Below are 13,382 nucleotides of genomic sequence, written 5' to 3' on the forward strand. Positions count from 1 at the left end.
TACATGTTTTAAGATAGATAAAGGGACAAAAGAGAAATGTGACAAAAATCATTGGAAATAACATTCTGAAGGATTAAACCTTCAAATTCATGCCCCATTCTAAGAATCTATAGATACATACAGAGATATATAAAGAGAAATGAATCTCTGCAATGAGATTTCTCATCTTGGACACTTACCTCCCAGGACACTTAGTAAATATGCAGCAGATTTGCTGTTATTGAACTTTTCCCCTCCTTTTTTTCTGGGGGTTTCATTAATAATTATGATGAAATACAAATAACCTAATATTTATCTCTTAACCACTTCTAAGTGTAGAGTCTTTCAGTAGCAGTAAGTACATGCACATTGTGGTGTCATTAGATTTTCTTAATCAGTCGTACCACTACCACTCCCAGGTTAGTTATACACAGAGTGTATAGGGAGTCTTAAATCCAGGCTTCGGGCATGTTCTTCATCTCTAAAGGAGAGCTATGGGACAAGTTCTTTTTTGTTATTGGTATATTTTAAAATATTTGCCTCTTCTACAAATGTGGCAGCTAAGAAACAAAAGGTAATTTCTCTAAGCCAGAATCATTCAGTAATCTAATAAGAAAACCCTAGTCTCTTCTAGTCAGGTAGCCTCATTAGTAATTAATTTACTTTTTAAAAAGATTTGTCGAGGTAGTTGTAAGCACAGAACAGTAGCTACCCTTTTTTGGTATTTTTTTATTACCTTTTTTTTTTGAAATTCATGTGTGCAGGCATCTATTCTGAGCACTTTGTATCTACTGTCTCATTTCTTCTTCACAAAAAATAAAGGTAGATTCCTGTCATCCCCAATTTACAAAAGAGGAAACCAGGCACACAAAGGTTAAATAGACTTGCTCATCTATCTGGATGAGGCTGACCTAGAATTTAAACCCAAGCAGTCTGACTCAGGCTCATGCTGTTAACCATGTCAAAGAAGAAATTCAGCCCTAGAAATGCTTGAGAAATATGTTCTTAAAAGAACTTCCGTATGCTGCATTATTTACATATAGACACATCTATCCTCTCTTTCTCTCCCAACAACAAAAGACACAGATCCTACCTTCAGAGCAAGCAGCGTGCAATTCATATATAAAGCAATAGCAATATGCATCATTTCTCCCAACTTTTTCTAGCCTTCCAGGTAGAAGAAATGCTCTTCATGCATCTTGGTAGCTTCCACATGGTATTGACGGAGTCGAAAAGTTTTAAACATTAGATATGAAAATCCCCTTGTTATTTTGACGGTGAAATTCATGGAAACTTGAAAGTGAGTTTTACCAACTAGTGAGAAAATCCACAGAACAGAAGGTGTGATTTAAAGAACCAAGTCATGTATTCATCCTTAATCTTTCTCCATAGAAAAATGAGATTTGTGAAAAGACAGAAAGATACTATACCTAGCCCATATGTGTTCATCAGTATGTTTACTCATTATCCAGTCCATAGTTTTTGTTTAATAAATAAGACAATGCTTCCTAACTTCAGTAAGCAGAACGTGGAAATATTTTGGAATTGTAAGGAACCTTATAAAATATTTGGTTTGGCCCTCTATTTTCCAGTTAGGAAAATGAAGTTACTTTAGGTCACAGAACTTTCACAGGATTTCTGGAACTAGGGTCAAGTTTCCTGATATCTGGTAGATTTCCCCCTCCCCAATAAAAAAGCAGGCGTTTGGGGGGAGGGGGAGCGGCAAAGCCATTCCTTTACCTTTTTTGGTTGTTAATCTTTACGTCCCTGATTGACCGCAGTCCAGCTCAAATTTTAAATATTTACTTAACAGATAATGAAAAGATACTATCGGACTATGGCACAACCTTTGTTACAGCATGGAAGAACACTCACAATTACAGGGTCTGGAACAGCAACAAGCATCCAGCACTTGCAGAAATAAATCCAAAGTAAGTACATCCTCTGAAGATTGATGGAGAGCCTGTGATGTAGTTGATATACTAAATGTGCCCAATATAAGGAAATTATAACTTAACTTTGATGATATCGTGGATATCTTACAGAATCTCCTTAAATAGATGATTAAAAGAGCTCCACATACAGAAAAACAGCTAAAAACTGCTTCCCTAGTCACACCACTTACACAGAAAACTCAAGGCGTTTTTGGAAGCTCTAACATTTCTTCCAGCCCTCAGCATGGTTCAGAGAGAAAATCCTGGCACAAGTGATGCTCAATGCACAGTGGTTCTTCTCTCCCTTTCTCTAGAGCTATGTCTTAACAGAATGGTCAAACAAGATAGAAGCCTCCAAGAAAATACTGCTGATGTTAAATCTGAAAGGTTATTTTATTTTTTCATTGAGGTGTAATTGATGCATAGCATATTAGTTCAGGTGTACCACATGATGACTCACTGTGTACATTACCGATCACCACAATAAATGTAGTTACCATAGAAAGGTATAAATTTTTTTTTTTAATATTTATTTATTTATTTATACAACCACTGGGTACAGTCAGAAGCGGCGGGAGGGTGAGAGAATTCACCAGAGCCAGAGCAGGGAGCAGAGCAGGCAGAAGGACCGAAGTACACTGCTGAGGGGAGCAGCGGGCGGCAGGAGAGGTCTGCGCGCCATGTGGGACCCTCGCCGGAGGCTAGGAATCAAACCGGCACTGCAGAGGCTGTGGGCAGCTTCGCAGCCCAGCGCTCAACCACTGCACCACCAGGGGAGGCCCGAAAGGTATAAATTTTTTGCACATAAAGAGAACTTTCAGTATTTGTCTTAGCAATCCTCAAATATGCTGTACAATATTATTGACTCCAGTCACCTATATTGTGCACTACGTCCCTGAGACATTATTTTTAAAACATGAAATTTAAAAACTAAAATTGATATTTGAACTCCTGTACGAAAAACCTAGTTTCCACATCAGGTTCTAAAATCCAAAAAAAAAATAATGTCTGTTGCAGTAGAGGTGTAATACATTTAAACATGCTGTGGATTGAGGCAGTTATGAAGTAATACCATTTGTGTGAATGGAACAGAGTGAAGCTGGAGATCAAATGATGTAATGTATTGTACACCCTGGGAACTTACTTTCTAAATTAAAAGATTAAAATAATTGTGTTTTCAGTGATGTACCCATACACTGAATGTTTTCATTTGTATTTTTTTTTTAAGATTTATTTATTTATGCATACAAGAGCTGGGGTACAGGCCAGAGATGCGGAGGTTGAGGATTCATAGTGCGGTGCTTAACCCCTTGTGCCACCAGGGAGACCTCATTTGTATTTTAAACTTTTACTTCTTGGTGAGAAGCAGACAAAATCAACTTTGTACTGCATACAATATTATTTGGGAGCTAGGATTAATTTTACCAGACTGGAGGTGTGATTTAAATGGCGCTAGACAGCATATATGAGTACGCACACAAAATCCCGATATTTATGACATAGTAACTTGGGGAGGCATCTGCAAGACAAGAATGAGGTGATGCAGTGGGATTTTAGTTGTTATGTCCAACTTTATATCCTCCGTTGAGAGAAATGATGGTTTGGTGTTGATTTTGGTAAATTTAATCATCATACTGAGCTATTACAGAAACGAATGTGGTTAAAAACAGAATTAGAAGGCAAAAACATTTTAATAGTATTAAATGAAAGTTAAGAAACAATTCATAGTAATCTCCCTCACTAACCACAAGGTCTGTGTTCTAAAGAGTGACGTAGGGAAACAGATGTGAAGGGAAACAGCTGTTCTCCTAGTGGTGCTCATAATAACAGGACTCCAGTCACATCTGCCATGACCCGCAGCAGGGGCAGCTTCTTAGCCTCATCCCGTTACTCTACATGGAGAGACTGGTCAGATTTTTACCCAGCCACTGCATCTGCATTAGGGCCTTTAACTTTAACAACTCTGCAGATGTCTTTCTTTTTTTTTTAATGAAAAGCCCTTATTTTACATCCTTGCTCATTTTTTCACAGTATAGGATTTCTTCCCCCTTAGCCCGTATGGAAAGCTCTATAGATTTTAATATAGGTTCTTAAAAGGCTTATGTGTGACAGTTTTAAAGGATTGTAAAACAGTACTTTCTAAATTGTGTAAATAAATTATTTAGATTTAAGCTAAAGAAGTACCCGAAATAAATATGTAGGAAAATTATAGAGAGAAGAGCAGATTTTCAGTGTTTTCACCAAGTCAAAAACAAATAATAGTCTTCAGTTGTTATCAGGGGGGTATAATTTAGAAATAGTCCAAGTAAATCATATGATTTGACATCCATGAAGCTTTTCTTTAACTCCTGGAGATCAGAGAAGACAGTTCTCTAACTTCCCTTAGTAAGCAGCAGACAGATATTTGCAGCATGGATGAAACTAAAGGGGCTTATGCTAAGCAAAATAAATCAGAAGCAAAAATTCAAATAATTTCATTCATGTGGTATATAAAAAACAAAGTAAAGAAATAGACAAAAGCAAAACAAAGCCTTGATATCAGACTGCAGAGCTGAGACTACCATAACAGGAGGGTGGGGGACTGGGAGCTAAGCAGGCAGGGGTCCAATGGGTTATGGTGGAGGAGTATTGGGACGCTGGTCATGGGCACAGTGTCATAGAATACATTTGTAGAGATGTAAACTTATACCCCTAAAACATACAGTGTTATAAACCAGTGTTATATCAATATACATAATTTTTGTTAAAAGGACACATTTCATCCTTTAAGTGCAGTTTTTCCAGGAATACAGAAAATGATTAAGTAATCCCTCAAATTTTTTCAACCTGTGCTTCAGGAAATCAAAAGAAAAAAGTTGTTAATATGCTTAAAGAAATGTTATCGGCCTCCTGGGTTGAGTGCAGCACTGTGAAGCTGCCCGCAGACTGCAGTGCGGGTTCCATTCCTGGCCAGACAGGGAGATACCCACATGGCACAGCAGACCTCTCCTGTCTTACCCTCCTGTCTCTGCTCCCCTCAGCAGTGTTTTTCAATCAGTCTGCCTGTTCTGTTCCCCACTCTGTCTCTGGTGAATCCTCTCACCCCTCATACTTCTGTCCTGTACCCCACTTCTTGTATGCATAAATAAATAAATCTTTAAAAAAACCAAACTCCATTTCCTGATAGCACCACCACCCAGTTGAGTCACATCAGTGGTTTTACCAGTCCTTCCTTGTGATAACGCTTTTGCAGCTTTATCAGTGAAATATTCATAGTCGAAACCAAACTTTGTTTTACAGCCATCCATTTCAAGGCCAGTATTCAGTGTCAGACATGAAGTTAAGATTCTCACAGTGAGTATTTCAAGAAAATACTAGGAAACGTCTTATGTCTGAATTTATGCCATGTGTTTCTGTGCTAATTGGGAATTGTTTCTCTTCACTTGTTAGACTTGTGCTTCAAATAGTAACCAAATATGTGCATAACGTTCTCTAGCTCAGCAGTGTGTATGTTTCAAAGTGAAAACACTGCTGTTCTATGGAGAGTGGTGTGAATTAATAACAAGATCTACCATATTTATTCTGGTGAAATAACTTTAGCAAATCATAACTAGGGAGAATTAACCATACATTCTTATGTCCTTACCACTTTTTGGCTCATTTGCATCTTTTAATATTTTATAAAAAATCATATGCTTAAAATGTTCATACATTAATTTATGCATAGCAAATAATGAATAATTAGTTTTTTCTCAATGGTAATTTGGAATGCTTATAAAGTAGTTATTGTGTGTGTGTGTGTGTGTGTGTGTGTGTGTGTGTGAGAGAGAGAGAGAAAGAGATTTTAAAATTGTACTTAACACTTCATTCCTTTACTCAGTTCTGTTCAAAACAGTGAACGTGGCAAAAAAATTGGAAGTGTCATGGTCACAACCAGCCGGAATGTTGTACAAACAGGAAAAGCTGTTGGTAAGGCATGCCTTTGACCGGGCACAGATTTGAGTTATTACACATTCCTTCTTTATCGTCAGTATACCAGTGATGCTGCTACATAAATCCTAATGCCAGTTCTCTTCAAAAATAGTGGGAATATATGATTCAGCTTGTCATTTCACTTTATCTTCAGTGTCTGACATAATGCCATTTTTTTATGCAAGAACCAGGGTACAGGACAGAGGTGCTGGAGGGTGAGAGAATTCACCAGAGACAGAGCGGGGAGCAGAACAGGCAAACAGACCAAAGACACTGCTGAGGGTCGCATTGAGCGAGGCAGGAGAGGTCTGCTGCGCTATGTGGTTATCTCCCTGGCCGGCCAGTAATCAAACCCGCGCTGCAGAGGCTGCGGACAGCTTCACAGCACTGTGCTCAACACGCTGCGCCGCCGGGGAAGCCCCATAATGCCATTTTTAAATAACATTTTGTTTTAACAAAATTGACCTGAGGCAGATAGACATCTTCACTTGTTGCAACGTCATTTTAGATGAAAAAGCAAATTTCCTGGGCCTCCCCAGGTGGCGCAGCAGGTTGAGCGCCATGCTATGAAGCTGTCCGCAGCTTCTGTAGCACCTGTTCGAATCCTGGCCAGCCAAGGAGATAACCCACATGCCATGGCAGACTTCTCCTGCCTTGCCCACTGCTCCCCTCAGCAGTGTCCTTGGTTTGTCTGCCTGTTCTGCTCCCCACTCTGTCTCTGGTGAATTCTCTCACCCTCCTGCGCCTCTGACCTGTACCCTAGTTCTTGTATAAATAATCTTTTTTGAAAAAAAAATATATTAAAAAAAAAGAAAAGGCAAATTTCCTTACAGAAGCCTAATCATACGCTTCCCTGTGTGGGCCATTATCAGTTACCAACTTGGGTTTAGTGTACAGAAAGCCCATGTTACTTTTTTAGCGCCCCAAATGATTCAGAGCACACAGCCAATGTTGAGAACCACTGACTTACATGTAGGTTTTAAGAAAGGAGTTTACTGGATACCCTCAGATGCCTGGAGAGACTTTTACACAGAAATTATCCAGTTTCCTTTAAGACATCTCCATGGAAAAAGGATTGCTTTCAAACTAGAAATTTCAATGATATTTGGTAACTATTAATGTATTACAATAAGCTAATACTTATTAATTAGCATTGGTCTTTCACTATCATTTAACAAGAATGAAGACATTTTTCCTTTTGTTTTTCCCTCCTTACATCCAGGCCAGTCAGTTGGAGGAGCTTTTTCCAGTGCAAAGACAGCTATGTCTTCCTGGCTTTCTACTTTCACCAACTCCACCCCCCAGAGTCTCACCGAGCCACCCGAAGGGAAGCCTTGAGAAGCAATCCGAAGACTGCTATTGCCTTCTTAGGTTTAAGAGTTCCCTGTCTGTCTGCTGATCCCAGACTGTTCCTCTTCGTTGGCCACAGGTCCACAGCAGGGGCCTGAGATGTCGAACTGTTTACATGGATAGTGCCCTCAGTCTAAATGAACGTCGTCGGATGCTGGAAAGATGAAATCACAACCATAAGCAGGGATGGCTTTCGAGGTTGGGGTTTAAATTGACTACTTTTATTTCAATCTGAGCCTGATTAAAACACACAGTGAACCTTCTAATGAATTTTGAGTTTGATATATACATTTGTTTACTTTAGAAAAGTTTTTGCTTGTGTAAATTTTGTTGTTTTGCTATTTGACTCTCCAGATGGTCGATGTAGTTTCTATTTGCTAAAATTAAGTTATATTACTATTTAAATTTCTCTAAAGTTGACCCTAAAATGTGCTTATAAAGTTAAGGGGTCATACAGTCCAGCCCTTTGTTATATTTTGCTTAATTACAATTATATTTTGCTTAATTCTTTTGTTGGTTTCTGATCACAAAACACTTTCATCAACTCACTTCCTCCCAAAATCATGAAAGTCAAGGGATGGCAGTTCTGAGGTTGGAGTGGAATATTTTGTTTCATGTGTTTAACTTGTTCTTTCCCTATTCTTAAATATTTGCTTTGAGTCATCAAGGAGTCATTATGCTTTCTTCTTCCTAATTGTGCAAATGAGTGTGCAGAAAAATGGCATAGTGACAGTTTCACTAGTGTTGGAGCAGTTTAACATGAATATGCATTTAGGGCAAGGTTTTAAACACCTACGTGTCAGTTCTGTCAACTCTAGTCATGTTGCGGTCTTGTACAGGCATTTTTTAATCCAAAGTTTGTGCCTTCTATTTCTTCTTTTAAACAGTTTTCCATTGGGTGTTTACAGACCTGCAAATTGTTTTCTTGACCTACTCTTCATAAAGCTTTTCCAGGCTTTTGGCTTTCCCTGACCGAAAATACTCCTGCAATCAATCCCTACCCTCTTCTGAAAGTATTTATTTTAAAAAAACGATCCATAAATATTAAGTAGAAGTCTTGTCTTAGCTCACATTTAGAAAAGCAAGAGGCGAGAGAAGAAAACTACATCCATGAGATCAGTTGTGTTTCATAAAGCATATCTGGTTTCATTTTAGACCTGTGCAAATGTGTGCTAGTTACTGAAGATTTTTAACAACTGAATCTCATCAGCTCTCATTTGCTTTTTAAGGGGACTTTGGATGGGTAATCTCAGGGAGTACTTATGAGGAGCAGATTGCTGTTTCTGTAATGGGATATTTGGAAAATACATTGTGAGTATAAAATACGTGTGCTATAAAGAATATTGGGAAATAAGGGGCCTACTTAACAAGGACCCTATTTATATTTGATTTATCCTTTGAGAAATGTTTATGTAAGTAAACCCTCTTAGGGCATGTGACTGAACATAGGGAAATAATCTAAATATCTCTAAATTATCCAATTTGTGTTTTGACACAAGTCCAGCAAATCTAGAAGCTTGCTTCCATTTGAACATAACTCAAGACTTTAGTAATGATAAATAAAAGGGCTTATTGTGAAAATTCCATTAATTCCACTTCCTCTAGGAAAGATAACCTCAGGAAATACTATTTGAAGAGAAGAAAGTAATACCAAACAAACCTTAAAAGGTTCTTTAATCAGTGTTGCACTGAGACTATAAAGAATTCATTCCAACATCTTGTTTCATGAGGCCACATCATCAGTTGGAGTGTGATAGTGTATTCGTGTGCAGTTAGTAGCTCAGCTGCCAGAAGTTCACAGTGCTAAGAGCTCACTGTGAGGGCTCAGCCGTAAGCTGCTGGTTCATGTGGTAGTTTGTATGGTTTATATAGTTGGGGTAAACTCCCATCTCTCCCTAATTCAAAAGCAGTCCAATCCACATTTGGGAATCCCACTGAAACAAAAAATAGTTACATGAAGTTTAACTTTTAGTATCACTTGTTCCCCCATTTTAGTATAGACCTTAATTAAACTTTGTATTAATGTTTCTAGTTAAGAGTTTTAACTCTTAAAATGATCACTTAACTGACTTTCAACATAAAATGAACATCTCAGAGGGAGAACATTTGTCATAGAAATGGTCAACAGACTATACCTGTGTTTCCTTCTAGGAGGTGCTGGAGTTTTCAGGGAGCAAAGGCAAGGGCCCCAAGGCGGCCAGCACAATTGAAGGCAGGAAGTGTGGCCACTTCCAGCTTAGGTTCCGGGATCCAGCTGAGTGACCAGCTCACAAACCGTAGCCTCCCTCCAATCCCTGACTCTGAGCAGCCCTAGGAACCAACACTGGGCCACACTGACAAAGTTGTGTGTTTTGGTTGGCCACACTCTCTCCATTGCCTTTGTGTCCAAGCACCGGGGCTTTGTTAAGGAGGCATAAGGGAGCCAGGGTCCAGCCAGGCATTTGCATGGTGTGCCAGGCACAGAGACTGAAGCTGTAGCTTGGTGTGGCCTCCCAGCTGTCTAAGTGACTTAAAAGCAGTGTTTGGAAAAGTTCCTGGCATACTTGGAGTCCTGCCAGACATTATAATGGCAACAACATAGAAAAGGAAAGGAGAGTTAAAGCCAGGTGAACAGAAAAAGTTGCATGTCAAGGTAAAGCTTAGAGTTATTTTACATATGCATTTGGCTACATAACCAGTATGAATAGTCTATGCCCACATCCATTAGTGTTTTACTAGTTCCCAAGCCTGAAACAATTCTCATCTACTTCGTGCTTTAGGAAACACAGCAGCAGTATCCTTGGGCAGCAAACCAAAGCATATGACATCACTTCCTCAACCTTACCTTGCTTTCCAAGTTCTGTATTAATTTTTTTTTTTTTTTTGAGAATGATTTACTTTGGAAAGACAAAAAGCAATTAAGAAGGGAAAGAAGTGAGAAGTTGTTGCAACGCCGTTGAACCAAGGTACTTAAAATCTGAGTGAAAGTATTTTGAGAGCAGTATTGAATATACTAAAGATTACAGAATTCTTTTGCAAAAATGCTGGAATTTTAATCTGCTAGTTACACGTTTTATAGTGAAGCTGTAACATTATCTCCCTGGCAGGAAGGTTTGGTTTTCATTTGATGTTTTTTGGAAGTTACAGCCTGTGGTTCTTCTTCCTCAGACCTGGTGAGAAGACTGGGTGCCCTCAGCTCTGTGGGGCCAGTGGGTTGTTTCTGAACCACATGAGCTTTTTCTCTACCACAGCAGTTTAAGAAAGTAGCCCATTCAGACAGTAGCTGTTAAATGTTGCCTATTATTGTATCATGAAGTTGGTAGGGACTCTTGAAGTGGCATTGGCATTTGCATAATGGGATTCTTTAACCAGAGGTGGCACGGCATCGTGGCCTTTCCACCCACTTCCTTGGTGGCTCTTAAACATGATCAGGAATGAAGCCCTAGTTCTAGAAGGTGATTGTCATTCCATGTAGCATAATGTGCCACTAAGTTTTTCCATTCCAGGTCTTTGTACTTCGTAACATTGGAATTGTTTTTTCATAATTTCCAACATTCCATAAATAGTTGTCAAAGATAAAGAAAAGGAATGTGGATCTTTACTCTTTTCATATAAATAACTTCGTACACATGACTTCCTGCTTTCATTATGAACAATAAACTAGCTCCCTTGTATACAAAGTAAAAAGATTGTGCACGTATAAGGGGTTGAATATATTTTGTAAAATTCTATTGCATTTGTATTTCTGTGCTGTTCTAAAGTTTACCTTTTTACTTAAATTAATTGAAGATATAGAAACTATATATTTAAATCATGTAAATGGGACACAATTAGGGATTTTTTCCAATCTTATTTTGCATCAGCCTCGCTCTCTCTCTCTCTCTCTCTCTCCCTCTCCCTCACAAATACACACACACACATAGAGAATGCTGCTCAAATTTTTTTTGTGTGCAATATAAACATTTGAACATTTCAGCCAGGTACTGAGCCAGAAAAGGTAATTGAAGTTTTTAGAAAGCTTCTGTACTTAGAATATTTTGTTTTCTTGAAATATTAATAATGTATAGCTGGCAAAATAGGATCAAGACTTAAATGTTTCAGATCATTTGGTCATTGGTTCCTAAACTTAGGAAGTATTTGATTAACAAGTTGGTGAGGCATTTCATGGTTACAAAAAACTGCTTAAATATTTGAGATTAAAGGTTTTCCACAAGCCCTTTCTAAGGAAGTTTATCTGTTGCACATGTTTTGATGAGAAAGGAAGTTTCTCTTTGCTCTAGTAATTTTATAATTTGTACTACTTCTTTGTTTCTCTTATGATTTGTTTAAGAAATGTTAAAATTATAAATCACGTCTAATCATACTGAATTGTAAAACTTATGCTGTATCTTTATTTTAAGGAAAAAGGAGAATAAAATTATCCTGTTTGTCCTGTACTTGGCCTGTCTTTTTAGAAGTACCCTTTACCTTTGTGTCATCAGTGTGATTTCTGGCCTGCTCCCCCATCAGACAGGTTTGGGGATAATGTGAACACAGTGAATTGGAAGACTTGTTCATTGAATCTCTCATAGACATTGCTTATGGTGACACCTCAGTTTTTAAGGTAGTGACCCCTGCAGGAAGGGAACTTTGTTTATGTGAAATGCTAAGTGCGTGGCATTGCACAAAGTACAACCAGACAGTGGTTGGTGACATGACACAGCAGTGTTCTCTGACATGGTCCCTTAGCACCACAGAACTGATGAGGTGATATGAGGATAACAGAGCTTGGCCACCAATATTGCCCCTTTCCTGATGACCTGCTTGGGCTGGGCTCCAGGGTCCACTATGGTAAGCTGATGATTCTCCAATGAAGAGCTGCCTGCACTTCATTCTGATAGGATGGCGTTTATAAATATTGAACCTGGTAACATCTGGAAAGAGTGTGATTATGGAGCCATATCTTTCTAAGGAATAACTCCTTGCAAAGGACTTACCTCTGCCCGTAGTAATTTACACAGAACCACACTGTGGCAGGCCTGATCTGCCCAGTCTCAGGACTGACTACCCACTCCAGATGAGGCAGCTAAGGTCTGCACCTGGCATCCTTGCATGATCATGGAGCCAGAAGCCACCGAACAACTCGGGGCAGATCAGAATGACTGTGCTCTTTGCTTTTGATCCTGTGAGCATTGCATCTGGAACTACTACTGATAGCCCAGTAACACAAAAACTGAGATTAAAATATTTTCCTTTCTTTTTAATTTTAATTTTGGGGCCACATTTTCACTCCTCCATGTGTGCACATGTTCCACTCATCTCCACCAAAGCACCAGTGCCAGTGCCCATCTGTCTCCCTGCTCCCTCTGCTCTTCCCTCCCCCTTTTCCTCCAGTAACCATTAAATCCTCTTAAGTCTGAGACTGATTCCTACCGTGTTTTTTTGTTTTTTTTTGATTCCTACCGTGTTTTATCTGATGTGCTTTTTGGTTATTTATATTCCACAAATGAGTGAAAACATCCGCAATCTTTCACTTTTTGACTTCATTTAATATAATCACCTCGAAGACCATCCTTTTTGTTGCAAAAGACATTTCAAATATTTTTGAATGTATGTGCTTTGTGACCACATGAACCTGTACTTCCTTTGATTTTGCCAGAAGTTAGATTAGCAGGTTTGATCAGCAGAAGACAACTGTAAAGTGAAGGTGGGCAGAGTAGGGATAGCACAGAGGACAACTGTGCTGCTGTGCAGTTACTCATCTGGGCAAAGTGGAGACATGTGGCATCACTGCTGTGTTGATATGTTTAGATTTGGGTAAAACTTTTCTTCATGTAATTTATAATCAGGAAAGAATAGTTTGTATATTCAAAAAGTCCATTTGCAGTTAACATCTGGGTTTTCATTGGTGGAATTTTTTTTCTGACAAACTTTACCAGATGAGCCATGTGCCTACTCCAGGGAATGATGAGGTCAAAGCAGGACAGTGGAGAATTTGAACAGTAGCCTTTCCACCTGCCTCTCCTGGCTCTGCCCCAGAAAACAGTCACTGAGCAGCACTTCCTGTAAACCACTGAGACAGAAGTTGAACCACACCGTCCTCGGCTGCAGTAATCCTGAATTGGTTCTTTGTACAAGGTCACCCATTTGACACCAAAGCCTCTGTGCCCTCAATAGATCATTCACTCCCACTAAATGGAAATTCCCAGG

At 39.0% G+C, this 13,382-nt stretch overlaps 1 protein-coding gene across 2 annotated transcripts in view; it reads left to right on the plus strand.

Moving 5' to 3' along the window:
- The window catches only part of AVL9 (AVL9 cell migration associated), a gene marked incomplete at both ends in the record, with an annotated part of 35,133 nt that extends 27,931 nt beyond the window's left edge, over positions 1–7,202 (plus strand). The window contains 4 exons of one of the 2 annotated variants that reach the window (XM_084229576.1): positions 1,793–1,910; positions 5,193–5,246; positions 5,773–5,861; positions 7,087–7,202. In XM_084229576.1, the coding sequence (XP_084085702.1) occupies positions 1,793–1,910; positions 5,193–5,246; positions 5,773–5,861; positions 7,087–7,202 (377 nt within the window). The remainder of the gene's footprint in view (positions 1–1,792; positions 1,911–5,192; positions 5,247–5,772; positions 5,862–7,086) is intronic. The other variant, XM_084229575.1, reaches the window with a different exon arrangement.
- Positions 7,203–13,382: the final 6,180 nt, after the last annotated feature.

This window comes from Talpa europaea (genome assembly GCF_964194135.1).
Source record: "Talpa europaea genome assembly, chromosome: 3".
NCBI lineage: Eukaryota > Metazoa > Chordata > Mammalia > Eulipotyphla > Talpidae > Talpa > Talpa europaea.